Consider the following 27797-nt stretch of genomic DNA (forward strand, 5'->3'; position numbering starts at 1 on the left):
TCTCTCACTCACTCACTCACTCACTCACTCACTCACTCACTTGCTCATCCATCCATTGACCCATGCATAACATACCCTGACGTGCCGACTAAGAGGTATTGTATTTTTTTTAACAAAAAAATAACTCAATCACAACACCAAAACAAAATACTTCACCTACCAGTTTTGGGTTCTTTCTGAGGTACTGCACTATGGAGTGTCTTAATTTCTCATGTGAGATTGTTATTCCTTTCACAAGGTGCAGTTGTTCACAAAGAGCATGAAACATACAGTTCCCTGATCCTTCATTGTCAGAAATCACGAAGCCCTTGTCTGATGCAATCCTCTCCAACCTTGCTGATAGAGCATCTTTACCGAAGACATTGCCTACATGGAGACGTTGCATTTGCTGAAGACTCTTGAACATTTGCCCAGGCAGTTCTAAAAAGAAACCTTCTGTTAATTTTTGACATCACTTTCTTGGAGAGAAAAAGATGGCAGGGTGGAAAAAATGGCACAGGCTAACACAGACAGGCATGATAAAAGACAGTTCAGGAACTATTAGTAGTGGTAGTAGCAGCAGCAGCAGCAGTAGTACTGTTGTCGTAGTCGTCGTAGTCGTCATCGTCGTAGTAGTAGCAGCATTAGTATTTGTATTAGTGTTAGTGTTAGTGTTAGTATTAGGATTGGCATTAGCATTAGCATTAGCCTTAGTCTTAGTGTTAGTGTTAGTGTTAGTATTAGTATTAGTGTTAGTGTTAGTATTGGCATTAGCATTAGTATTAGTATTACTCATATACATGTAAGATCTTCATCTAGACACAATTTCAAACATGACACAGAGTTTTAAACCCAAATAATAATTGCTATAGATTTTTCATCTTACTCTCAATGTGGCTTGTCTGGACGTGGCCTGTCTGATACAATTGACTTGAAGACTGAATGACTGGGGTCAATGGCAACTGACTGTATTCAACTGATGAAGCTGACCTTCCATGACCAGAAGAGCCTTTCAGAAGAAAATCAAAACAAAAATTGTCAAAAATTTGAAAAATGTTGAACAGAAGTTATGCAAGAAGGTACAGGGTAAGGTGAGCCTCTTATCATTTTGTGAAGTCATAAGTGTACACAATCACTTCTCTTACTCACTCTGATTGTGCCTTCCCTGAATGATGACTAGACATACAAGCACATGTAGCTTTCTCCAATCAGCCATGTTTACATTTCAAAGATCACCACATTAGGGCTGTCACTAGCTACTGTCAAGTCTGACTTGATGACATTGGTATGACTGGAACGGCTAACTACTGTTGAGTCCAATCTCATGTAACTAAAGACTAACCAGAGCCACAACTGTGGTTGTGTTTTCACCAGGCTGATTTACTAGCTGAGCAATCTTTCTAGGTGTTTGTTAACAGACTAACATTTCCTAGTCAAAAGTGGCATCTGTTTTCACAGTGAAATTTAACCCAGAACTTAATCTCCTAACTCAGACAATTGAAATTACAAAAGCACACAGCTAACACAAATGGCCAGGAGAGGAAGTGCTTTTAATGACTTCTCTTGTGTTGATCCTCGCTATATTTATCAGGGTTTTCAAAATTAGCTGGCACGCCTGACGCAAGTCACTGGCTGCTTCAAGCATTTGTACAGGCTACTTTTTGTCACAAAGTTAATTAACATGCAGTATTAATTCACCTACATAGTCATGATCTGCTTTTTCTGAGGTAATAAATGAACAGGTGAAAATGTAACAGTGCAGCTATAATATTAACCTGCAAACGCAGACGTATTTCCGGCTGTCACTTGGTTCCGCCAAAAAATAACGTCTGTGAACCCGAGCCAGGAAATGATTTCTGTGAAGTAATGACTTTTGTTCCTCCTTGGCCAATCAGATTCCATGATAGAATGAAACTCGAGTGCTCCTCACAGCGCATACCTCACACAGTAGTTCTGGGGTTATTTGAGCTAAACTGTGATTGGCTTAGAATTCCTACGTCACAGAAATCGTTTTCTGGCTCGGGTTCGCAGACGTTATTTTTCGGTGGAACCAAGTGACAGCTGGAAATACGTCTGGGTTCGCAGGCTACTATAATATGTGCCTTTAGAATTTCGAAGCGAGATCAATTTTGGTGGGCGTTGGGTAGCACATGAATCAAATTTGCACAGCGACAACAGACTAGACTATCTTTCATTGCTACTAGTGAAAAGTCACAAAGGCAAACAGATAACAGACAGGAACAAAACTACAAATATTATGTGCTGTTCAAGTCTTCAAAGCGACGATAAAACAATTAACAAATTGACCTAACCTCTATATGTCTATGTGTTGAATACAAAGGCAGTCTTCGTCATGAAATGTTACTCATTAAGATTAAAAGTGCTCCAAATGTCTTGTAAGCCACGGTTTGAAAGGTTTCTTAACAATAAAACCCTTCATCAACGCTAATGTTCGGGCAAACGCAAACCCACAAAATCGAAGCAGAAAGGAAATGAGATCGCTGATTTTCTACTGATACTTCATATATGTAGCAGGAAAGATATCACTGGAAAAAAAGTTTCAAATGCTAAAGAAATGAAAAGCATTATGTAGCATCTTATACGTGAACTTCCAGAGAGACTCCTCTTGCATTCAGCAAGTTTTAAATAAAAGTATCTCAATGCAAACAGATTTTCAAAATTTTCCTGGGCGAGCACCACATCTCCCTTGCGCAGGAATGGGTAACCCACTTCTGGACTTTTCCCCACATGGCCGCCCTTAATTATTGCGAGCCAGATGTGTGCCGCCTACTTTAAGATTTCCTCCTGCTACTTTATTTCAATTTGAAAACCCTGATTTATGCAAAGGAGAAGAAGTTTCTTCATATGTCAAGACTACAACATAACATAATTATGTTTCAGTGTTGATATCTAAGCTGAGAAAAATGACTGTTATTCAGATAGGTCATTTCAAACATTGATCAAATCCTGCAATTTCAGAAAAAAGTTTGTCTTTCTTAGGCTGTTGTTACTTTACTCCACTGCAGCTGAAATTAATAATTGGAAAGCACTGGATCTAGACATATTAATTTTACCTTCATGATCAGCCAATACTCCTCTAGGTTGTTTTAAAGGCTGGTTAACAAAAATGGGTAATGGCCTTTTGTCCTTCTGGCCTTTTCTTTCTGATGAACCTAGCAGAAGAAAATGACAACAAAGATATGTTACAGGTCAAATTCTAAAAAAAGTCTGAAACAACTTAGATCATTCCACCTTCAGTCTGAAATTGAATTGACTTCTCCTTCATAAGCTAAATTACATGTTGTACTACTTGTAAATAACTTCTATATACAAAAGATCAGTCAATTGAATAGACTACATGTATATTCATACCACCTGCTGTAGAAAACTATCTAAATGACATGTACAGTAGATGTAGGTATGAAACAATGAATAATAATTTAACTCATTTTTTTCATAATAATTATTGGTGCAATTGTGAAAACAATAATGTCATAATAAAATTAATAGGAAATTTAAATTTTACCGAACACAAGGTTCTGGATCTTTTCTAAAAGTAAACCACATGACTCCTGCCACCTGAACTTCTCCAAATACTTGTTCCGCAGAAGTTTTGACTCTGCAAGTCGTACTTCTCTGCTTTTTTCACGCACAGCTTTGATTTTCTTGGCCCACTCTTTAGGATCTTCAGAATCCACTACACACTGTGAGCCATAAGCCACTTCCTTGAGGGCTTCTCCAAGTCCTGAGTTACCACTCACAAGTACAGGCAGACCAGCAGATAATGCTTCAAGGGCAGTCAAACCAAAGCCCTCAGTCCTTGATGGCATGATTGCCAGATCTACTTCACACAACAAATTGGCTAGTTGATCCCTGCTTTCTTTAAAGCGGCGAACAGTTAACTGGCTAGGGAGGATACCATGCTGAAGTAACCTTTTTGCCACCTCATCCTCTTTTCCTGCTGGTGCACCAACAAACATGAGTTGGTAAGATGTGTCTTTCAGTTCAGCAACTGCTTGAACAGCAATGTCATATCCTTTTAGCTTGAAATCTTCACTATCGCCACGCCCAAATACCAAAACGCGAAATGTCCTTCTTTCTTCAGTGGCTTGCTCAACATCAAGGAACTCATTGAAAATGCTTGGGGTAAGAGTTAAAACATCTTGATCTTTTTTGCTTGGGCGGAGGTAACGGGCAAATGCATCTGCCAGCTTGGGTCCTACAGCAACAACTTGATCAGCCAACTCACAGAGTTTTACTTCTCCTTGGTGCTTTTGCTCCCCTTTGGAAATTGCTTCTTCATAACTTTTGTACATTCCTAGTTCTTCAGGAGCAGTGTGGACAATCTGAATCCACTTACAATGACGGTTTTGCCTTTTTATGAGTTGTACTTGTCGACCAAGATGCACTCCATGTCCTATAACACAGTCCATAGCATGGTTCTCTGGAACAAAGCCCAACCAATCAACTGGCTCATAACCTGGTAGTTCTTCTGCTTCAATGATCTTAACATCGAGACTAGCTGCAATCTTTTTGTCTTCTTCACTACAATGAGGGAGATAAACACTGACTTCCACATTAGGGTGTTTAGCCAACTGTATAGCAAGTTCTCTGCTGATGGTTGACAAGCCTCCTTTTGTTGACTTCCATTCACTACTTAACAAAGTAACATTCAAGGTTCTGTTGGATGCTGAGGTAGGAGTTTCTTCTTCCAGGCCTTCCTGTGATGTAGAGGCTACACTGCCAAAGGCAGACTCCTAAAAACAAAAGACAGGGAAAAATTGATGCAGCTGCAACAGTGAGTTCAAAACCTGGCCTGAAATTGTCTCTTTTGGACTTTCCTAGCAGATATTTCTCCTTACTTAAAGACCCAGCATTGACCATAATGCTTTTTGCATACATGTCCAGGACTGAAACTTGGTGGTTGCCAGGTTGCCAGTGGCAACTTTAAACACAGCTGAGCAACTAAAAGTTGGGGTTGAATTGCCCAACAGGTGACTATGATACAAAGTGTAAATTCAGCCTGATGTATTGCGATTGCAAGTACAAACTTGAAATAAAAGTAAAATAACACACAGTTTACTTGGACTACTTTGCTTTTCTTTTCCTTAGACCTTTCTTTTCTTATCCTTAGACCCTTCATCGGGTCTAAGGATAATGATGTCTTTGGGTCTTTTTTTTGAGTTTCTTCAGTATTTTAAGTTTCTTTAGGTCATGTATTTAGTGAAGTGGTTGCCAAATGCTGGATTTCATGTCTTACTTCATTGGCTTTGCTCTTGTCTGCAGGCTGTCTTTTAAGATCTTGGTGATCAATAAGTTCAAATGTTGTGAAAATGTGACTTTTGTTTAGATGCGGTGGTTTAATGGAAGTTCTCCCTCAGACAATTTGTAAGATGAAATGTTGAGAACTGTATCTTTGTGAGTGCCTGAGGAACAGAAGAAATCTTTGTTGGCTTTTCGCTCAGCATTGTTTTGTGTGACTTTATTGAGGATGAACCGTGTCAATAATGTTCAACACCTTATCAAAAGAAACCAAGATAATGCCATTTGATCTGCCCTGATGCCCTGATCAGACCCATGGTGGTATGAGAATATATACAGTGAGATATTGATCATAGACCTAACAATTAATTTTCGTGAGCTATATTTTGTTGTTTCGTTGTCATCTTTAGATTTTTCTGCGTGACTGAAACCCGTCACTTTAATGTCTAATTTAATTAAACGCAAAAAGGTTGCGTGCACCAAGGGCTCGGACATTAGCAAAATAAAATGCTAAAAACAGCCTGTCACATATAGCTACAAATGCTTCAGTATTCCCTAACAAAAGAGAACGTATCTGTGTAGTACAAAACTCTGACAAGATGTGGGGCTGAAGTAAAGAAAAGTACTTTGCAGTGTTGTAGTTATAAGTGCCTATGGAGGAGACAATAGGTCTAAAAGGAGAAACAGTTGACCTAGAATCTTTGACTTTATGCAATTTAGATAAACCACATAGCCTAGCTGGTTGAGAACTGGTGGGATAAATATCCCAGTATGTTCCAGACCATTTTTCTTAATCTTATGTTAATACCACAATCATGCCTTCATTGAAAGTTTTATGGTGCACTTGATCTGCATCAAGCAAAACGAAACGGTTAGAGAATACACGAGGAGATGTGACAACGTTAAAAACATTTATGAAGTTATCGGTGATCCTTGTCCAAGACAATAATTGAAGGCTTTCATGCAAAAAGGGCGTATAGAGCATTTTGGGCCGATTTTTATCTTTTACAGGATCGAGCTAATTTTTGGCAGACTGACTTATTTTGACATTAAAAGCATCGTTGCGTAATTGTTTTTAGTGATATGCGCTTCATTTTCAAGAAATAACGTATGCAAAAAACTCAGTTTTCCGAGTGGCATCTTTTGGAGCGAATCCTTCCAAGGTGGATTTTGACACGGCGGAAACTTAAACGGTTACTTTTAGCAGCTTTGACAGCACGGTTTTTTAAAATAGATGTTTTGATTTTTGAAAGAAGTAGAGAAATAGACCGCAAAAAAAAATTGACCAACCTCGTATCGAACCGGTGTCACAACAAAACAAACTAGCATCCAGCCAGTTCAGCACCTTATTCGCTTGCACTAACAAAGCGACAGTAAGAGAATTGCGGAATTATATGAATAATAAAACTAGCAGCAAATACCATGCTTCGGTGACCTCATCGTTTAGCAAAACAAAGGTTTCTTTTGTTTTTCGCTTAACAAAAGATCTCTAAAAGATACCCTTGGAAAACTGAGTTTTTATAAATCGGTCGAAAATGCTATATACGCCCTTTTTGCACGAAAGCCTTCAATTAATTATAAAGAAAGTACTGCTTCTTGTCCAATCACCAAGGCAAGGAATAATTCTCATTTTCATTCCTATTTTTTGTCATTCTTCATTTTTCCAGCCAATATCTGTTATTTTTTCTTTCTTTGTCTTTGTGACCTTTTAAGAGATCTTAAAAATCAAGAAAAATGTATCCAATGTAGATTCATAATATTAATACCACAAAGACAGCACTGCGTCTCATCTGCTCAACAAACTTAAGCTCTATTTGTCGCGGTTCTACTTGGCTGGGTGACCAAATATGAATACCTTCTGCTGTAAGAGCTTCTTTCTTCTTCCCTCATTTTTTCCTTTTCTTGGTTTTTTTTTCTTTCCTTTGCAACGCAATATTAGTGACTGCAGAAATCCCAGCCTTGTATAATGTCTTTTCTTCTATTTATCAACTATTTGTTCATATCAATTCCCCATGTCCCTATTTATGTGTATTTCTTTACAATACCGTATGAACAATAGTGAAACACGTCACTTGAATTCTCCTCAATTCTCATGTCTGCTGATCGTCTAAAATTTTAAATCACGGCTTGAATCATTGGGAAATTCATACAGCTCATCAATTTTGTGATTTTCAATAACTTTTTTCTCGGCAATCGAGCATGGCTAAACCTTATAAGTGGACACCTTCAGGAAATGAGCTATTTATGATAATTACCTTCTCTATATGAAAACATTCATGCAAAAATGTATTCAATACATGTAGATCATTTCTGTGGTAAGATGTTGAGTACTTGCGTCAGAAATTCAAAGAATAACTAACGTCTATTTGGAAAGGACTCCTTTATGTGATGCGCTTTTGTGATGCGCTTTTGAATATTTTATAGAAAAGGCGCAATACAAATAATAAATTTTATTGTTATTGTTATTGAAAAGGTCGGGTCATTGTCTTGGGTACAAATCAAGGATTCTGGTCTCAATTAGGGTGTTGATAACGAAATGTCACCATCCTTAGCTGTCAAGTATCCTTTAAGGTGACTCCCTATAGTTTTATGATCCCATATGCACTGAGGACGAAAGCTCAAGTAATCTGCATATGCTAGAGGATGACGTCAGTGTTTTTTGATTTTAATGACGTCAACATGAGCACAAAAAGCAAAACTGTCATGTGAATTTTCTCACATTCCCTTTGGTGAAATTTCGTAAAATTTGACAGACTGGTAGTAAGTATTTTACTTTAGTCAGGGCTTGCTCTTCAGGGAAATCTATAAGACCAGTTTTTTGGCAGCGGTAAAAGACAAAAATTTACAAAAATCGAAATATCTGCCTTTGAAACCCCACTTTTTTTCATGTTTAAAATTCATATCCTGCAGGATGCGAGATGCTGTGAAATTTTTGGAAGATTTCACCAAAGGAATTTCAAGAAAATCACAAATAAAGCCTTAAAAAAGTAAAAAATCACATTTGTTTGAGCATTTATAATTCAGGACTAAAACCCGTAATTTTAACAGAGATGATAGTATAATACTATTTAACACATTGCTTATTACATGTAATAAGTTTGAGAGGACTGGGAGTAAAAATGAAAGCAAAAACAGCATTCAAAACATAGCACTTGCGCATGCAATGCCATCAACGATTACCCTATGGAGCCACCTTCAAGTGCACTTGAAGAAATAATAATAAAAGAAACACTCTCATTTAGTTCTATTTTTAGGCTTGATCTCCACTGATCTCTCGAGAATGCAAGTTGGGTCTACAAGTGCACGTGGGATCCTTTCTTGAACAGTGGCTAGTAATTGAACCTATTCCGTTTTAAGTGGTATCTTTTAAGGGTCTAATGAAGCTCGAGCAGCACCCATATTAGTCTCGTTTACAAGTTAAATTCAAATTTTCCGACGAGCATTCCTGCAGATGTTTTGATATGGGAGTTCCCCCGAGTTCAAAATGTCTAACAAGAAGTGACGGAGTGAAGGAGTGATGGAGTGAAATTGTTCCCCACTACAACTTGGAAAATAATATTTTCCAAGTTAAAAAAAAAAAAAAAAAAAAAGAATCTGTACAAAACTTGTATTTCCAAAATCAATGGCACCAAACCCAGTCAGTTTATTGCCGGATTGTACCTGTCTTTCAAAGCCAAAATTGATTAACCCGCAAGTTGCCTGAACAATATCTATCTCCCTATCTTCACAGGAATCTTTCATTCAGAACGCAAAGATTGGTTAAACAGTAATGTCTTACACAGGAATGTTTCGAACTCTCCTATTAACTTGTGTCCACATGACTTTAAGTCATGAGACAAAAAATGAGGAATAATGAATATGGGCAGGGATCCAACAGAAATTACGAAAAAAAAACGAGATCACAAACATTTCAAAACAGTTGGATGAAAGGGAGACTGTGGCTGGTTTTCGAAGAAGATGCAATGTTTTGTTCTATTTGCAAGGAAGCATCAGCTGTGGACATTTTACTGAGTAATCAACCTCTATGCACATTAGTTTTTTGAGTTCTTTTACCATTAAAATCTGTTAAAAGTACATTACTGTAAATATAGTGGAAATCCAGGGCCGCTTAATTTTGACCTGGGCAACTAAGAAAGCAAGGAAACTGGCCCGGTTGGCCACCAAGTACTGAAGTTAATTTTCACTCCTGCATGTCTGTTATTGTTTTGGTTGACATGACAGCAAGGTGTACGTGTTTTCCAATGCTCACAGCACGTAATGCATACTGGCCAAAACTGGGTCTTTAAACAATTCATCCAGTTTTCTTTTAGGCCTTGACAGTTAGCATGCATACCCATGTATATGTGTCTTTGGGTCATTGTTTTTAGTATTGGTGACCCAAGAACAAACTTGTATATTTTTCCACTGCACACGTCAAACTCAAATTCAAACAGTTCCAACAGTCACATACCTGTGTTTTTCACCAAGATACAGTAATGTGCATGTATTCAAGATGCATTAATTGTGATATCTTGATGATCCAAAGTTTGCACAACATGTAGAATACAGTAACATTCAGAACATAGTAAAAGTAGGATTTAACATCACATAAAGTTACCTTTGATAGCCTTGACATCACAGGAAGCCTTTAATCTTGAAAACTGATGCTAAAGAGAAAAGCAGAAATAATGTGAGTTAATTTCACAATAGTGAAACCAGCAAAATGAGATGTAAACCATCCATTTAGTAGGCACTCATCGTGGTTTATTGCAAATCTGGCAATCTGATTGGTCCTCTCATCATTTTCTACACACTAATAGACAATGATTACACCTGAACATGGAAGTTACCCTTGAAAAGAAATAATTCTTTACTTTTTACTGCCCCAGTAAAGTGGACATTTTCTAATAAGAATCTTGAATGACCAAAATTAAAACTCACCAAGTCTTGTTACAAACACCTTTTAACATCTTAAAACCAGACATTACTGCTTGAACTCACTCACTGACTGAACCTTTAAAAAAATGGAATACCAACAGGAGAAGAAAAATTAAACAAGAGGACTTGTTTGTATGCCTTGCGTTACAACTATGTTTTACACATATCATAAAAGTGCTGGAAGTAATACATGTATATTACTGAATACAGTCATGTAAATTTGTTACAAACAACTGGTGCTTTAATCAGATTAATGAAGGGCTGTGATGTTTTGAATAAGTCCTGACAATGTAGCGCATGAATATCATGCTTTTGTTGACAAACTGAGGAAACTTTCCAGAAACCAAGCTCTGCATGAAAACAGGGTCTGAAATTGCGCTTTCCTGGTAGCCAATGCAACTAAAAATTTTGCACTGGCGACCAGAATTTCACAGCTGGTCGCCAGCGGGCGATTAACTATTTCAAGCCACGATAATTACACAAAGTTAGATTTTCAGCCAAATTGATTAAAATAAAATTCAAAGCCGCCCGCCAATTGGTCACTTACTTTTTACCTTTCCGCTGCTTTTGAAGTACAAAACCGATTTTCCTGTTATTATAACTCTACCACAACGTTTCACAGCTACGATCAGTGCGAAGCTTTGCTGCCATGTTTTTCCAGTGGTTTCCCATAATATACGTATTGCGGGTGCAGAAGACCACGTGCATTCTTTCGCCATGAATATTTATTCAGGTGATCTGGTGTCCAAAGATGTCCTGAACTCTTTCCATAATTTATTACACAGTGGAGACGCAACATCCGCAAAGAAATTAGTGGAAGATTTCGATATTCAACATGACGATCCGTCGATCGTCTTAACAGAACGTGAAAGGAAAGATCGTTTTGCACATAGAGCAAAGAACCAAACGGCAGTTTTCAGTCGGGTACGTTTCTTCTCCAAAAGGTACAGACAAGAGAAGGTATAGTATTGACTCAAAACATTTGGCAGTCGCATGAAACTGCGTATATGGCTGGCATTCGATTCGTTCGTCATGGGTTTTCAGTGGTAGGTGTATAAATAATCAGCGTGTTTGTATCTAATCTTATCGTAACGGAAAAATCGCCATCATTGTGGCACCAAACGCGTTCTCCTCGTTCCGATTCTTAAAAGAAAAATTGGCGAGCAGAATTTTCCATCTGGTGACCAAAAATTTTCGTTTGTGTTTCGCTGCGAAGGAAAATTTTATTGAGACTTCTTGGTGACCAAATTTTTCCATATGGCAACTGAAAAAAAAATTTCAGTCGCCAGTTGGTGCCTGCCTAAAAAAGTTAATTTTGGACCCTGGAAAACCCAGCTGTCTCCTTTGGAAAATTGTGCCTCTGGAACCTCCCCTCTCTCTGGATTTCCAGTGATTTTTCTAAGGAAGGGGAGAGCTGGGAAAGTATAGACACATGTATTTTCTGAAACTAGACATAAAAAATTACCTTCTTTAAACTGGGTAATTATAGTGACAAGCACTTCAAAATGCGTTTTTTTTAATGCTGAAAATGAAAAGTCCATACATTTCAGGACTGCTGTATGGACATCAGTGGTAGCTTTCTAGTGAAGAAAACACTAGCGCACTGAAAACACTTTATATGTATGAGACAGCAACGAATTATGCATTCAATATTATTAACACAAAAAAATTGACATTTCAGCTAAACTTGTTACAGCGGTGCTACACAGTTTCTAATCTTATTGGAAAAAGTATAGTTGTTTATTTCCAGACTCGTGAAAAGCAAAAGAGAATGTATTATGAAACTACGATGATGCATGGAATGCAAATGAACAAAATTTTAAAAATAACATTTACTGACAAGTTAGTGACTTGATTTTGCATATTTATCAGTTTAGTGGATCTTAGATGATGCATGAAAATGCAAATTAACAGAACTTGAAAAATAACATCATGACAAGTCTGTAACTCAATTTTGCATATTTAATAGTTTAATGGATCAGAGCTGTAACAGTTAGTTTTTACAATTTTACTTCAATGCATTTTATGATTATCAGAAAAGCAAAACAATATGAATTTTGTGTAGAATCTGACAACTACATACTAGCAATCTCTCTGAACTGGTCTCAAAAAGATGACGTGGCCATCATCAAAAAGACTAGTGATCCAGAAACTATCCATAGCCTCCCCACCCTCCACATGCAAGGATTATTGGTTAGAACCCCTCCCCTCTAGAAATTCCGGGTTAGCTTCATACTTTCCTTACAAAGTTTTGGCTTTTGAGATCACCCACCTCCTCAGAATTTCCAATAACCTTCCACAGGATGGCTATGAATATTTTCTGGAACTCCACATTCCAGAACCAGGGAGTGGCTATGACCTAGTTATAATCTACACTGTACTTCTGTCTCCATTGAAAGGTTTTCAAGTCTACATCTTTACCATCTATCGAGAAAGCTAGCCAACATATTTGCAAACTTGGCAAATACATACTCTGTTCTAGATGAACAATAATGAACTCTAAGATTGGTCATCAAGTGTCCTAATACTACATAGAGACAGCCAAAAAGCATGACGTCATATTAACGCATAAATTCGAGGGGCTTTCAAGTTGGAAGGGCATTAACAATGAAGAACTAGAATTTTGTGACTTGCGAAATTAACTGAATCAGATCAAGCCCTATACACCAATTGCAAATATCGTGACGATGGCACCAAAGCGAGGCTATTCGGTAGCAACCGTTGCTAAGGGCCGATCTCGTTTGTTTTCAAATACTAGTTTCCCATCTAATAGAGTTTCTTAAGGCTGATTCCCAGTGTTTCTCTCTTCTGAGTTGAGAAATTTGAAAAAAATGCGATCAAAGTAAGGCAATTCTTTACTTTCAAAGAGTTTACAGTTTAGAAATTACGCATTGAATCCTGTTTTGTCGTGCTAGTGGCAAACGCTCGATTTTGTTGAAACGGTTGCGTACAGAATACGTTCAGAATATAAACACAAGTGTTATTTTTCAATTCTTTGCATTCAAGGCTTCATTAAAGCTTTTAAGTTGAAAACCATGTTCTTCAATATCTAAAATTTGGGCTGAATAAGTGTCATTGAGTTTTTTCCAGTGTTAGAACATGCCTGATAACTGTTCCGTGCCACTGTGTTGTAAGAGTGGATATCGAGTAAGGCCGGACGGAGAAGAGATCACATACCACAGCCTTCCAATGACTGATCCAGAAAGGCTTAAGGTATTTTTTCGATCTCTATTGATTTGATACACTTGCTGTTACATAAATTGTGGTAATTTTGTTTCACTTGTCTTATTTCATAGACTTGGCTTGTAAAGATTAAACCAGACGTATCCACAACATTCCAGATCACGAAGCGAACTAAGATCTGCTCGTTGCATTTCAAACCAACTGATTTTCAGAAAGGCTTAACAGGTCGCCGAGTTTTAAAACATGATGCCGTTCCCTCAAGTTTTCAATGGTCTGCACCATCTCCTAAGAGGAAATCACCACGTAAGCGGTCACAACCTCCGTCTTCATCGGCTGAAATGCCATCCTTCAGTAGCGTGAGTGAAGCAGACAGCGATACTTCCGCTCTGGATGAAATCGACAATTTACGCGCGCACATTGCAAAGTTAGAACAACAAGTCAATTCACTTGAGCTCGAAAATAAACAACTTTTGAAGAACGTTGACGAACTTCTCGAAAGCCAGTTTGGCATAGCACGATTTAAAGAGTCGGACTCTGATATCAATTTTTACACGGGATTTCCTAATTTCCAAACCCTTCTGGCTTGCTACAATTTTTTAAACCCAGGTGAGAATGGTTCTACCATTGTTTATGTTAACAGTGCGAAGGAGGACCTAGAGTTTTCATCATCAATTAATGCAGATGGCTTTTTGGGAAATAAACCCAGCCCACGTCGAAAACTCAGTACCCTGGACGAATTCTTCCTGGTGCTTGCGAGAATGAGACTTGGGTTATTTGAACTTGATTTAGCCCACAGATTCAGGATACATGTTTCTACAGTAAACAGGATTTGTATTTCCTGGATCAATTTTTTGTACTTAAAATTTGGCTTCCTTAACATCTGGCCAAACAGAGAGGCAATAGATAAAGCAATGCCCCAGTCTTCAGGGATAAGTATCCAAAGACAAGGATCATTACTGATGGAACAGAGATCAAATGTCAGACCCCTTCTTCCCTAGTTTTACACAGTGAAACCTATTCTTCGTACAAGAGCCATACAACATTTAAAAGTCTGATTGGCATCGCACCCAGTGGCCACATAACATTTATTTCCCAACTCTATGCAGGAAGTATTTCAGACAGGGAGCTCACAGTAAGGTCAGGGTTACTCAACTTGCCTTTTGATCAAGGTGATGTGGTGATGGCTGACAAGGGGTTTACCATTTCTGACCTGCTTGAACCTATTGGTGTTGGCCTGAATATCCCCCCATTTCTTGGTTTCCGAAGTCAACAGACCCCTTCAGAAGTTATTGCCACTCAAGAAATAGCTTCAGAAAGAATTCATGTGGAAAGAGCTATAAACAAAGCGAAAAACTTTCACATTTTTAATCAAGTCATTCCATTGTCTTTAGCTGGTAGTCTAAATCAAATGTGGACTGTTTGTGCCATGCTTACCAACATGCAAAATCCCATTATTACTTAGCCATCACTTTTAACATTAGTATATACCACACAAGTGAATAGTGCTTTTCACGTACGCTGATTGGTTCAAAGTGGTGATTAACAAAGTACTATATACCTCTGAGCAACTAAAGAGAAACAAACTGTCTTTGCATGTCACTGTGTTTACCAAAAGTGATGTTTTGGTCTAGTAGTTATTCAACTTGTGTGATATACACTAAAGCACTGGTTGTTCACCTCAGTCAGTGAATGTGGTAGATATTTACCTCGCTGCTTTGCAGCTTGGTAAATATCCACCACTGTTCACCTCCACTTCAGTAAATAATTGTTAATTAACAAAACTATTTTGAGTAACGACAAAAAGAAAACTGGAAAAAAACCTTGTAAATTATGTTAATGTGTGATTTCAGAAAATACAAATACCCACTCTGTTGATTTTAGGGAGGTCAGTTGGCAGGGGTGGGGAGAGGGAGGAAAAGGCTCAAAAGCCAAAATATTTTATTTTTCAAGTGAAAGTGACAATTCCAGAGAATTCAGGGCAAGGGGTTTCACCCAAAAAGCCTTCTATGGGGAGGTATCATGTTTTCTGGAACAACACAATAAATAATTGGTGGCTTATTACAGTGCAATTACTAGGTTTCATGTAAAAAGTTTAACATGATAATTTCTACTTAATTTCCACTGATACTACTTGATGATGTTGCAAAGTGCTTAAAAAAGAACTGTTCTAATTTTAACAACATGGCAGCAAAAAACTCAGCATCAAAATAGATATGTTCGATGACCATTCCCTGAAAGGTGTAGGTGACAAAGTCACACCACTTTGCCCCTGTTATCCCCATCTGCCCTTGGACCTGACAGTAGTATTTGTGGTTTTCCTTTAAAACCGGGAAATCATCTTTCATTTCCAAATGAAATTGATCATCACCAGCACATGCTGTCTCGGGTGTGATATTTCTATGTTTGTAGGGACATTTAATTTCAAGGATCCCATATGGGTTGTCCTCTGTCACATCAATAACTTTTGCATCTGGTGAGCAACCAAGGAATGGAAAAGCAGGGTTTACCACAAATCCCGATGGAAATGTTTTTACAGGATGCCCACTGTGCTTTAGATAGTTCTCATATTGCTCTAGGGCTTTACTTTCATACTCAATCCTGTGTTTCAAGGGTTCAGGTAAATTCCTCGAGTTGCTAGAGGCATTTCCATCCCCAACAAGGCCCTTGAGAAAAGTATTACTGACAGATTTTCAACTTAAAATGTCTCCAAATGTCGAAGCTGTCAATCTCGGTCTCCTTTCACTCCACCATCGACTGTTATTTCGCTGTGACTGTGTTTCAGATTCGAGTGAATTAGCATCCTGTTCACTGATTCTTAGAGAATCATAAAATTGCTGATGTTCTGAAGTGCATTGTGACAATAAACAGGGGAAGATATAAAGATACTGGGAATGAACGATAATTTGTGATACATGTAGGTACAGTGTTGCTGTTACATTGCTTAGACAAATCAACATTGCATGTAACTTTGAAATTTCCTTCAGTGGGTGCCATTTGATAGCTAAGATATCCTCCCAAGGGTGCAGGCCCAGCTCTAGTGGGTACACTTTTACCCCCAGTATTCATGTACAAACTAAGCCCAAAGTTCTTGTTGATGTTTTGCAAATGGGCTTTGAAACTTTCAATCTCTGTCACTTGGGGCTGCCTTAACTGCAGGATACAATGAACAGGCAATACCAGGTGAGGACTGTACAGAAGTGCTTCCTGACGCTGTTGTGCCTAGTTTGGGTTTTTTAAAGACCATATTCATCAATGGTTCTGATGAGATGCTCTTTCCTCTAGGCTTGTGCCACTGCTGGGGAAGGGAGGTGCACACCAAATCATCTGGGACTGATTTAGTTTTAGTCAAGTAATAGTGCGAAACAAGATACATTAGGCCTACCGCATGATTACAAAACCCAAGAGATCCAGCCACACAGGTGCACGATGATGCCAGGACATCAAAAGGTTGTTCAGTAGAAATTGCTAACTTGATTTTATGTGGGGATTCACTTTTCCGAAGGCTTTGATAGCAACGGGCCCTGCAGTGAAAGGTTTTGCTTTCTCTGTGGTGCTTGACTAAAACATTATGGAGATACCCTTCAATAAAAAAATTGACACCACGCTCAAACGGTTTCATGACCATGTAGTCAGGGGAAAGCTGAATATTTTTACCAGAGTTTCTAATATACTTGACAATAGAATTGAAAATAAAGGGGGGAAGGTCGTTCAGCATTTTGTCCATATCGTTCTCTTGGGGACAGAACTGAAATTTTTCTTCGTTCTCTCTGACAAGATCCGAATCACTCTTGCTGATTTGAAAAGGTGAAACCGCTTTCGCTTGATCGCCATTATCGTTTTCCCGATCGCCTGTTGCCACGGCAGGGGAATTTTTTAAGACTTCTTTTACTCTACAAAAGGAAGTGAATGAAGGACGCTTAACTTAAACTAGTCATCAGACGGACAGAGACAATGAAATGAACGTAAAATAAATGAGTTGAAAATTTATTGATTATCAACAGTCTCAATAATGCTTACTTTGCGACTAGCTGTGCCTTCAATTTTAATCCTTTGAGGCTCACATTTCTGCTGCGAAGAAGCTCTTTAACAACTGCATCGCAAAATGGAGGCTGGGTGCCTGTGATATCCAGGAGCTTCCACTATTGGCAGCCAGCTCCTAGATGGAGACTGCTCCCATGGCTGGCAAATCCTGGCAAGCCAGCCATGAGCCCCCATGCAGAAGGGAGAGCAGGCACCCGTCACACTGTGTGAACAGTGGAAAAGAGGGAGGGAAATGGGGGGAGGGAGGAAGCCTTGAAGATGAGGTCCCATGAACTGCCACGCAAATAACACGCTAGCGCCTGTAACGCTAAACACACTTCAGTCAAAGAGCACATGGGATCTGGCGCATGCCCATGTATGAAACGCCGCTGACTCCAGACAACACTGGCGCTCTTTGTTGTTAACTCCGTTAAATTGCATTTAACTGCATTTAAGTTCGTTTACATGTAAGTTCTCCACTGGTCTCTCCATGCTTATTTAGGAAACAAAAAACATACAGTAAAAGTCAATGAGGCATTTCAATAAACATTGCCATTGTGTTGTCGCCGCAAACTCAAATATGCATAACAATACAAATGCAAACGCTGCTTTTATAATAGCACTGACCTTTATAACTCCTCTCAGATGTAACTTGGTAATATTTCTTCGCATATCTCTTTCAGAATGGGACTTTCTTTCCGTGTAGAAGCTGTAAAGATTTCTAAAACGTTTATAAATCGACTCGCCTTTGCAAAGAAAACACATAGTTGAGCCGCCTTAGCAACGGTTACTACCGAAAAGCCTCGCTTTGGTGTGATTGTCGCCATATTTGCAATCGGAGTATTGGTCTGTGATTCTTTCGAGTGTTCATATAAGTAACGCAAAAATTAAAAAGAACAAGCGTCACTTAACAACTACATAGAGGAATGCATGCAAATAAGCTTAAACAAACTATGATCCTGTTGTCTGACACTAGCGATCAAACAAGCAGTAAGCGCTGAGATCGCCATTGCACAGGCTAGTTAATCTCAAGATACCATTGTCACACATCTAAAATGATTGATAAAGATCTTAATACTAATCTGGAAACTTCAAACAGACGCTAGAGAGTAAAACTAACGAAAACTCTGCGAACGCTTACCTTCAATTCCTTGATCGATCGACGAGCAGACACAAACGCACGAGGCAACCCTCTTCACAACTAAACAAACGTTCTTCGCCGCTAAATTGATGGGCAGGCTACATGGTGACGCGTTTGGTGAAAAGATGAAATCACCCCATGATTGAAGAATACCATTAAAACCGAAATCAACCTCAAATAAAGCGCCTTCCCCAAATTACAGAAGACGAGCAAGTCAAGGCTGAACTTTCTGCTTTGGTGGGCTTTCCCAGAATTCGGTGGACAGCTTTCGGTTTGGATATCGCTTTCTCTTATTGGTCAATCACTAACCAGGGGCGGGGAGAACACTCTGCGCGCCTGGCACTTTTTGTGGATCTGACTTGTTGGATTTGTTAGACTGGATTATGGACTACAGCAAAAGGACTGTAGACTTTCTTGGACTGTTCACAGCCTTCTATTTTCTCGTATTTTTATTTGATTTTACCCCCGGATAGAATCGTGAGACAACTGGACGCCAGCGCAAAACGGATGACTTGACTGGGTAGGGGTTAGGGACCGCTACTAACGCTTTTGGTGTTAACATTTGACATAAAATCTGTCATCCCGTGCTTGCGACAAGTGCGACCCTTTTGTCGCGACCAAACATAACTATGTCCGAAGGACCTAAAGATCAAAAAAGCCAATGTCCTGCCTCTTTTTACCAAAGATGTCTACAGCCTGCAAACCCCACCCCTACCCCCGCGTGCTTCGCGCTCGCTTCGCTCGCTTTTTCTTTCGCGTGCGTAAATAGAGAGGCCGTGAACAGTCGAAGACTTTCTGCGAACTCGACTGCAATCTTGGACAGGAGTCTCTTACTTTCAAACATTTCCACGCTTTTATCCGACTGAAAGGTTTACAAGAGACACGGGTGCTTACCATTTGTCAGAATAAACCGGTTGGGATGACTGTTGAATAATGGTAAGGGTTTTTCCGGAATCACCAACCAAACCAAACGAGATGGCGCTTACCATATGAATTTACAATTCCATTTCCCGTAATTGCTTTCGGTTGATGAGAGATTCGAAACAGGAATATGTTGCAAATAATGAGGAAATTTTCCCCGTTCCGTTCTGAATGGAATGAAAATAACCGCCTCTGGAGGTAGTCTATAATTTCCGAACAGATTTTCCGGAAAATTAGTGTTCGGGATTTTTTGGCTAAATAACAAGCACCCTTGATAAACGCGAGGGGCGTGTCCCTTCTGCATGCCGTTAGATTATTATACTAGTCTACTTCACAGCCACTCCGATGTCACCCAATGCCCCCCATCCCCTCGCGTGGAGACAAGGAACTTTGTGTAACTTCGCCCGAGCGGCTGCGGAGACTAGAAAGTTACGTCTCTAACTCAGGCATTGGATCTCGAGGTATAAGCACTTTCCACTTTCAAAAGGGGCACGAGGAGCGCGCGGAGAACTCGAGGATCGTGTTGCTTCAGTCTCCCCATATCACGTGGGTTACGTGTCTAACTCAAACAGCGCGCACATCATAGGCACCGCGTTAAATACCCCCGAGGGAACTTCAATATGAAAAGGTTGGGATGCTCAGCGTCTCCGTCTTATTTCCGTCAGACTGGTCTCCTTTAGGGGTTTAATTCAAATTTTCCCACGAGCATCCACAATACCCCCGGGGGAACTTCGATATGAAAAGGTCTGGATGCTCGTTATCTCGCTCTTATTTCCCTCAGATTGGTGTCCTTTAGGGGTTTAAGCCAAATTTTCCGACGCGCATCCACAATACCCCCCCGGGGGAACTTCAATAGGAAAAGGTCGAGATGCTCGTCATCTCCCTCTTACTTCCATCAGATTGGTCTCCTTTAGGGGTTCAATTCAAATTTTCCCGACAAGAATTCCCGCGACCTTTTCATATAGGAGTCCCTTTTCCCCGGGGGGAAATCCTGCAAAAATATCTGGATAATAACTACCGTGGGTTGACTTAATTTTGTCTACCGCAAATGGAAATATTTATAAATTGTGTTCATATAACGAGCAGTCTGATTGGTCATGTATATCTAAACACGGTTGTCCTGTATCACTGCATTTTGTTAGCTTCATTTTGAGCAACGGCTGTCTGACGCACGCACTCGAGAAAGTTTGGGACAATTTGAAATTACTTGGGAATTGAAGGATTAACTGAACCTTCCGTGAAAACCAACAGCAACCAGAAATGGACATTTAAAACAGAAAAATGATTGTATTAAAATATATTTAACAAATAATGAAATTACATTTCCGTCTGATTTTTTCTTTGGACAGTTCCAAGTACTACTTATCTAAACGTCTCTTTGTACTTGGTACTTCATGTCAATGTTCCTCAAGTCTCTCGTTCTGATACAAAACAATTACAAACTCTTGAGAGAAAATGTCCAAATATCACATTAAAGAAAACATTGCTAAAGAGCAATGAAACACACTAGGTGTCTGCTAGTATTACAATGATTAAGATAATACAATAGACCTATTTCAATATATGAAAATTCAGCGTAAAATAGACCTCAGTACGAGGCTCTGAGGAATAACTACAGAGTTCGTGGGGTTTACTCCCCGGAACCTCGTGCTGAGGTCTATTGTGTTAGGCTGAATTTTGATATATCGAAATGAGTCTGTTTCTCTGGGTTTCATCCTCAACATCAAAACAGCCCAGCAACATTAAGGAGTGGATCAGCTAATGTTTTGTTCAACCAATTTTCTTCCAGTTTTGCTTTGTATCGACAATATCTATTTTCTTCATAGCTAAGTTATCTTGCAAAGGTAATTGGTATGGTGTTCAATCTTGCTTGGGCTGACTTTCTTGATATCACATGACAGTGGCGAGTTCACACAACTTGGCCAATGCATTCCAATTACATTCAATTAAGCTTATTTCACAAGTTTCTCGAGAATACTCACTAAGTGCTGTTTTGTCTTGCTGGTGAACAAAAGCTTTTACAATGACGCCAGACTGACACCTAGTTGGTTGCCATGAAAACATCAATGTTAAGTGGCCCTGCTTTAAGATAGACCACCCCTTAGCTTATGGTTAAACAATAGCTGACCCACTCCTTAATACACCCGGGAGTGGTTGCACAGTTGAGGGAACAAACATGGACAGTTGCAAACGCGCAGTTGCAAATTCACATTTCTGTTTACCAACAAAAACTACAATTTTACTCTTGTTCCACAGAGTTGAATAACAAGGCCCAACCACAAGGGGTTTGACAATGTTCACTCATTATATACACTATTTACACTGAACTGCATTACGTCATAATAAACAGGTCCGTTTATGGTGCAAGTACTGAGAGGTTTAGGCCAGAAGTCATTTCAACAGCCCTCCCTCCAAGGTTTCAAAAAATCTAGACACAATGTCCATTGTAGTAGAAATTGTTTTCTTCAAACTCAACCAAATCTGGGATAAAAAAGATGCACTTGTTTAAATATGACTTGCTTTATACTTGAAGTGGATTTTCTAGCCTTCAGGAACATTAAGAACAACATAATAGTAATTGTAAAACAAGTATTTTCTTTAATCACAATCCTTCCTCTGAGAATCGAATGAAGCTGTGATTTTCATCCGTGATGTCGCTCAATAACATGACTTAACCTCAAGATGATGACTATCAGAGCGTTTACACCAGTTTGATTGAACAATAACAATCTGAACGTTTTACGAAACAAATCTCAATTTTGTTCCTGGACTGAAATGATTACTGAAAATATTTTAGCAAGATGCATCTGTTTTCTCCTCATCACTGCTTCACCATGACAACGGACCTGTCTAAACTAAGTAACTCTTTTTCTGAAAAGTTCTCAGAAACAGTTGCATCGGTTTCTGCGACATGAATGGAACATTTGGCTCAATTTCTGATTGAAAACTTCATTGATAACTTTGAATCTGTCCATTTTTAACTAAACCATTTCGAGCACACAATTCAATTGTGAAGACCCTGAAAACAACAGCTTGACAAAAAACAAACAACAACAACTAACAGTTGGCCTATACTAACAACCCCCAGGAATTATGAACAGGTGACAATTTGAAGGTGAATTAATCAACATGACACGAGCGTGGGACAAAGAAAAATTCTGAGTCCCCGACAGGAATCGAACCCATGACCTCCCGAACACCGGGCGGGCGCTCTATCCACTGAGCTACGAGAACTCATGGAGAGCAAGGTCATTTAACTGTAAACTCTCATCATAAGTTGAACTGAAACTGCCACGTAAGCTAGTCACAGTGGAAGCACATGAAAAATATCTTTTCAATGGTGGCAAAACAATGAAAAAAAATTGTTTGCAGAAACATGTACGTCTCTGTGCAGCAGCCTTCATGGTAAGCACGTTTCATGCTAGATTGTGACTTCTGTTGGAATTTTACATCAGCTTGACAAAACCCAAGGAGAACTTTTTCTCTTCCAAGGAAAACTACGTGAGGCATTACACAATGCAGTGGTTCCATCAGTTAATGAACAATCAAACCTGTGTCCAGCAGACACCCTCTTTTAAGAGGACCGTAGATAAGGTTAAAAAATTTACTGAAAATATTAAGCAGACGTGGACAGCTAAAACATAGACAAAATGATAATTTCTATTGTTTAAAACCCGTATCAAACAGACACTAATATCACATTTTAGATTCTACCAACCAATATGCTTGATACAGGAAAAATCTTATGCTGCTCAGGTATCGTTACCACTAATGGAAAGGACCTGTAATTTGCCATTAGAAAGGTTAATGACGTCCTTACGATAACAAAACATCCGAAACTAAAGCAATTTCGAACAGACGATTTCATCGCAAGAAGACTTGTTTCCCCAAAATAACGTGTCATGGTAACCTGCTTTATTCGGTTACCTTGTGCTAGGCAGATTAATTACAGTATTCCCCGGGGGTGTCTGCTCAATACAGGTTTGACAGTATAGTTTTGTTTTACCCAACACCTGACAAGATAAACTACGAAGCACCCCTCTTATTTTCGTGCTACAGAATAAATTCGCGCTAGCATTTTTCCCGTAGAACATTCAAAAGATCGAGATTCCACTGACGTTGTAGAAAAATCATCATTGGTACGTAATTTAAAAGAGCTACAAATTCTCTAAGACCGGAAAAAACCCTAGAGTTATTTGGCAATATTGAATAAATAAATTTTGCCATTCTCTTTGATGACTTGAAAATCATGATTTCTGTCTCGCCTAACCAAGATAACAGAGTCATGAATTTCAACAAATAAACAAAACATATTCATTTGTGTGGCCAAACATAACTGCACCTGTATTTAGAAACACAACTGACAGATTGGAATTAGAAATTGACCTTTGCTCAAAGAATATTGTAGCTTTTAGCTCACAACAGCCTCTCCGTACGAGCTAATTGTTAGATTTAGAGAAGGTGATAACTTACAATCTGCAAAAAGTTTCCTGAGATCAAGTTCAAGGACTTCACTTGTACCACTGTGGTCATTAAAAGTGAACTTCATAGCAGTTATTGAGTCGCTTTCCGCAAGACTGTTACAGAGAGCACATAACCATTCTTCACTCACTTTAATGAAGGTGGTTACAGTAACACTGACAACTGTTAATGACTTACTTCTTCCTATACTGTCTCCCAGATCAAGTGGCCAGTCTTCCCTCAGGTCACCGTAGTTGTTGATTGTAACACTTAGTGTAGTTAATGAAGTATTTTTTGCCAAACAATCACCCAGACCAACTGTCAAGACTCCACTCAGGTCACTGTAGTTGTTGAGTGTAAGACTTAGTGTAGTCAATGAAGTATTTTTTGCCAAACCATCATCCAGGGCATGTGCCAAGTCTTGCCTCAGGTCATTGTAATTGTTGAATGTAAGACACAGTGTAGTCAATGAAGCATTGTTCGCCAAACCATAACCCAGACCATCTAACTCGTCTCCACTCAAGTCACTGCAGTTGTTGAATGTGAGACTTAGTGTAGTTAATGAAGTATTGTTCGCCAAACCATCACCCAGATTACGTGTCCAGTCTTCACTCAGGTTACTGTAGCTGTTGAATGTAAGACTTAGTGTAGTTAATGAAGTATTGTTCGCCAAACCATCACCCAGACGATGTGTCCAGTCTTCACTCAGGTCACTGCAGTTGTTGATTGTAAGCCTTAGTGTAGTTAATGAAGTATTTTTCACCAAACCATAACCCAGACCATCTGTCCAGTCTTCACTCACGTCCCTGCAATTGTTGAATGAAAGACTTGGTGTAGTTAATAAAGTATTTTCCGCCACACCATCACTCAGATCACGTGCCCAATCTTCATTCAGGCCACTGCAGTTGTTGAATGTAAGACTTAGTGTAGTTAATGATGTGTTTTTTACCAAACCATCACCCAGACTGCATGCCCAGTCTACTCTCAGGTTCTTGCAGTTGTTGAATGTAAGATTTAGTGTAGTTAATGACGTGCTTTTTGCCAAACCATCTCCCAGATTGCGTGCCCAGTCTAAACCAAAGAAATCCTGGTTAGAGATGTTGAGGCTTAGAATTCTTGCGCTGTTGTGCTCAACTTCGGTAAAGACTGAGGTTAATGCTGAAGAAACGTTGATTGTATCATTAAGATCTTTACAAATCCAGGGATCTGAGGCCACATTACAAACATTCAAGGCAACCGAATATTTTACATTACACGCTAACTCTTGAAGAGCACTGCTTCCACATCTGGTTAGTTCTCCCCAAATGTTGATACTGAGAGAGGACAGGGTCTTGCATGGCTTTAAATACCTTACAAGAAATTCAGCGACATTATCTTTTACTTTTCCATGGATGTTCAAAGTGACACAAGAAGCTGACGATGTTATCAAGAGGTTACAGAGAGTGCCTGCCCCAGTACAACTCAACTCGCCCCAAAGGTTTAAAGTTAATGACTGAAGTTTAAAACCAGGGCAAAGACCAGTCACCTGTTCCTTTGATATGGTTCCAGTGATATTTGGATGAAATGCAACTGATGTCTTTGACTTTTTTGCCTCTAGTACTTTCTCAACGACAGTCATCCAGTTGTCAGGGAGCTCTCCAAACACTTTCACTTCCAAAGAATTTAAGGCACTGTTTTCCAGAAAACCTCTTCCTAAGAAGATAGCACCAGAATAGCTTACTTTCCCATACATGATCAGAGTGAGGGATTTTAAAATGGATTCTGTTCCAAGTGCTTTGCCAACAGAAGTAACTAGTGAATCCTGCATCTCACCATAGACGATGAGTGTAAGAGAGGCCAGAGATCTATTGGATAGAACTTTTTTCAAACCCCCTAATGCTTTAGCACTCAGTGACCCATAAATCTTGAGGACAATAGACGTCAATGGTGTGTCTGCAGACAATCCTTCTTCTAGAGCACTGGCCCATGCCTCATTACACTCATTTAACAATTCGAATGTTACAGTTGTTAAGGTCTTATTAGTAACCAAACTGTCCCCAATAATAACAGCCTGATCAGAAGAGATACTAGAAGCTGCTCTAAAAGTAAAGGAAGATATAGTTGAGTTTCGAGAAAGTCCTTCAAACAAAGTAGTCACAGGTGTTCGTGCCAGTGACAAGCCAGATACATGAAAGGAGAATGTTTGTAGCTTTGGACAGGAAACTAAGAATTTAGCAACCATTTTTAGACCCTCATTTAGTAGGAAATCAGCATCTACAATTTCAATGGTGAGATGAACAGGGTGCTGTAATTTTGGAAAATTACTGCAGGCCTCTGCAACCATCAAAATGTGTGCATTTATAGTTTCATCTCTCCTTTCAAAGTTTCCAATTTCTACAGTCAGTGGAAATGGGATGAAGGAACAAAGAGTCATTGCCATTTGCTCAGCATTTTGACTTTCACTGAAACTTTCAGTAAAAAAAGTAGCTTCTTCTTTAGAGCACTTGAGCCAGTCCCAGTCTTCACCTGCAAGTTCCTCACCAATCTGTTTGAAAAGAACACTAGCGTCCTTGCCCAGGATACCAGACACAAAGAGAAACACTTGTCGGTATTCAACTATAACATCAGTTGAAAATGTAACTCGAATTCACAGAAAACATTCACCCCCTCTTTCAGTAGCTTATGCGCGAGATATGTTGCCGCCAAGTACTCTTGAAAGGTCTTGTGAAAAAAGTGATACTCGTGTTGTGGATTTATCTTCTTCATACTTGCTTCCTTGAAAACAAAGCCAAGTTCACGAGCTGCTAGGTCTTTGATTTTACTTTCAAATTTTGCCAGTTCTTCTTCACGAAAAGAAAACCGACCTTCTAGCAGGCATCTCCAAGCTAACTCTCCTAATACCAGCACACTATCTTCAAATAGCTTCTCTAGGGCTTGGTCATCAACAGGTGCTTCCAAGTTATGTTTTGCACAGCAACTCCTTAAAAGGCATCGGATGATGATCTGATAAAGTTCTGTGCGATAAGATGGCAGTTCTCCTTGATAGTCCTCAAAAACAACGCAAAGAAGCAGCAGATTTAATGGGTTGCTCGGAGGAGCATGTAGAAAAGTGTTTTCTTTGATTTCAGTAATAAGCCTCGATCTCTCCTCTGGCCAAATGCTCAGGACCTGCATACCTAAAGTGTTTCCTGATGTACTCAAAAGCATCCTCCTCAGTGAATCCTTGAATTTGTAAAAGAATATCAAAATCCACCTTCTGTCGCACTGCAATTCCTCTCTCTTGGCGAGATGTGACCAGGACATAGCTAAAAGGTAATATTTTTTTGTGAAGCAATTGATCGACATGACTTTCTGATTTCTTAGGCAACTCATCCAGGCCATCCAAAATGATCAGAACTTTTTCTTGGTAATGAAAATCCTCGATAAAATCCATGAACTCTTTCTTGACAGTTTCATCCATACGTTCAGGCAGAAGTTGTTCAACAATCGCATCCATTTTGTCTCCATCAATATCCCGGCATTTCAACAGTAGCAAAACTGCAAACTCAGGAAAGGAATGCCCCTTTGGAATTTGCTGTTTTGCCCACTCATATGCAATTTTAAGACAAAAAGTTGTCTTACCTATTCCAGGGCTTCCCTCTACCAACACAGCTACATCGTCATTTTCTTCAAAGATGCCCTCCATGCTCACTTCATCAGTTTGAAGCTGAAAGTCTCTTTTCCTCCTTGAAACAATTTTCAATCTGGTGTAGACATCTTCAAGAGGCAACTTTATGGTGCTCTCCCAAAGAAGTGGTTTGAACTGAGATCGCCTCTTGTATTCAGCTTCTAAAATTTTGACAACCACGGCCAGAGCATGGCCTAAAACCGAACATTATATCAGTTCACAATATGAGCTTTTTACACCATTCTCTAGAATATCCAGGAATTTTGA

At 39.2% G+C, this 27797-nt stretch overlaps 1 protein-coding gene and 2 pseudogenes across 3 annotated transcripts in view; all 3 read right to left on the reverse strand.

The window, feature by feature from the left end:
* Positions 1–18618, reverse strand: part of LOC110048586 (uncharacterized) — a 42425-nt gene extending 23807 nt beyond the window's left edge. The window contains exons 1-7 of the mRNA XM_089287232.1: positions 18503–18618; positions 10162–10234; positions 9839–9887; positions 3506–4736; positions 3054–3152; positions 866–988; positions 161–432 (exon numbers count right to left, since the gene is read on the reverse strand). Coding sequence (XP_089143358.1) covers positions 161–432; positions 866–988; positions 3054–3152; positions 3506–4736; positions 9839–9856 — 1743 coding nt within the window. The 5' untranslated portion in view covers positions 9857–9887; positions 10162–10234; positions 18503–18618. The remainder of the gene's footprint in view (positions 1–160; positions 433–865; positions 989–3053; positions 3153–3505; positions 4737–9838; positions 9888–10161; positions 10235–18502) is intronic.
* LOC149113634 (uncharacterized) lies at positions 14693–18568 on the reverse strand (annotated as a pseudogene). Its single transcript, XR_016206523.1, has 2 exons — positions 18503–18568; positions 14693–18082 (listed from the first exon to the last, which is right to left on the reverse strand). The product of XR_016206523.1 is annotated as an uncharacterized LOC149113634 (transcript).
* A 2072-nt stretch (positions 18619–20690) lies between the features above and the next one.
* LOC149113635 (uncharacterized) lies at positions 20691–27737 on the reverse strand (annotated as a pseudogene). The gene is made up of 2 exons (XR_016206520.1): positions 23437–27737; positions 20691–23394 (listed from the first exon to the last, which is right to left on the reverse strand). The product of XR_016206520.1 is annotated as an uncharacterized LOC149113635 (transcript).
* Positions 27738–27797: the final 60 nt, after the last annotated feature.

The sequence above is a fragment of the Orbicella faveolata genome, unplaced genomic scaffold (genome assembly GCF_042242905.1).
Source record: "Orbicella faveolata isolate gen_17 unplaced genomic scaffold, um_ofav_v1 contig_14, whole genome shotgun sequence".
Lineage (NCBI taxonomy): Eukaryota > Metazoa > Cnidaria > Anthozoa > Scleractinia > Merulinidae > Orbicella > Orbicella faveolata.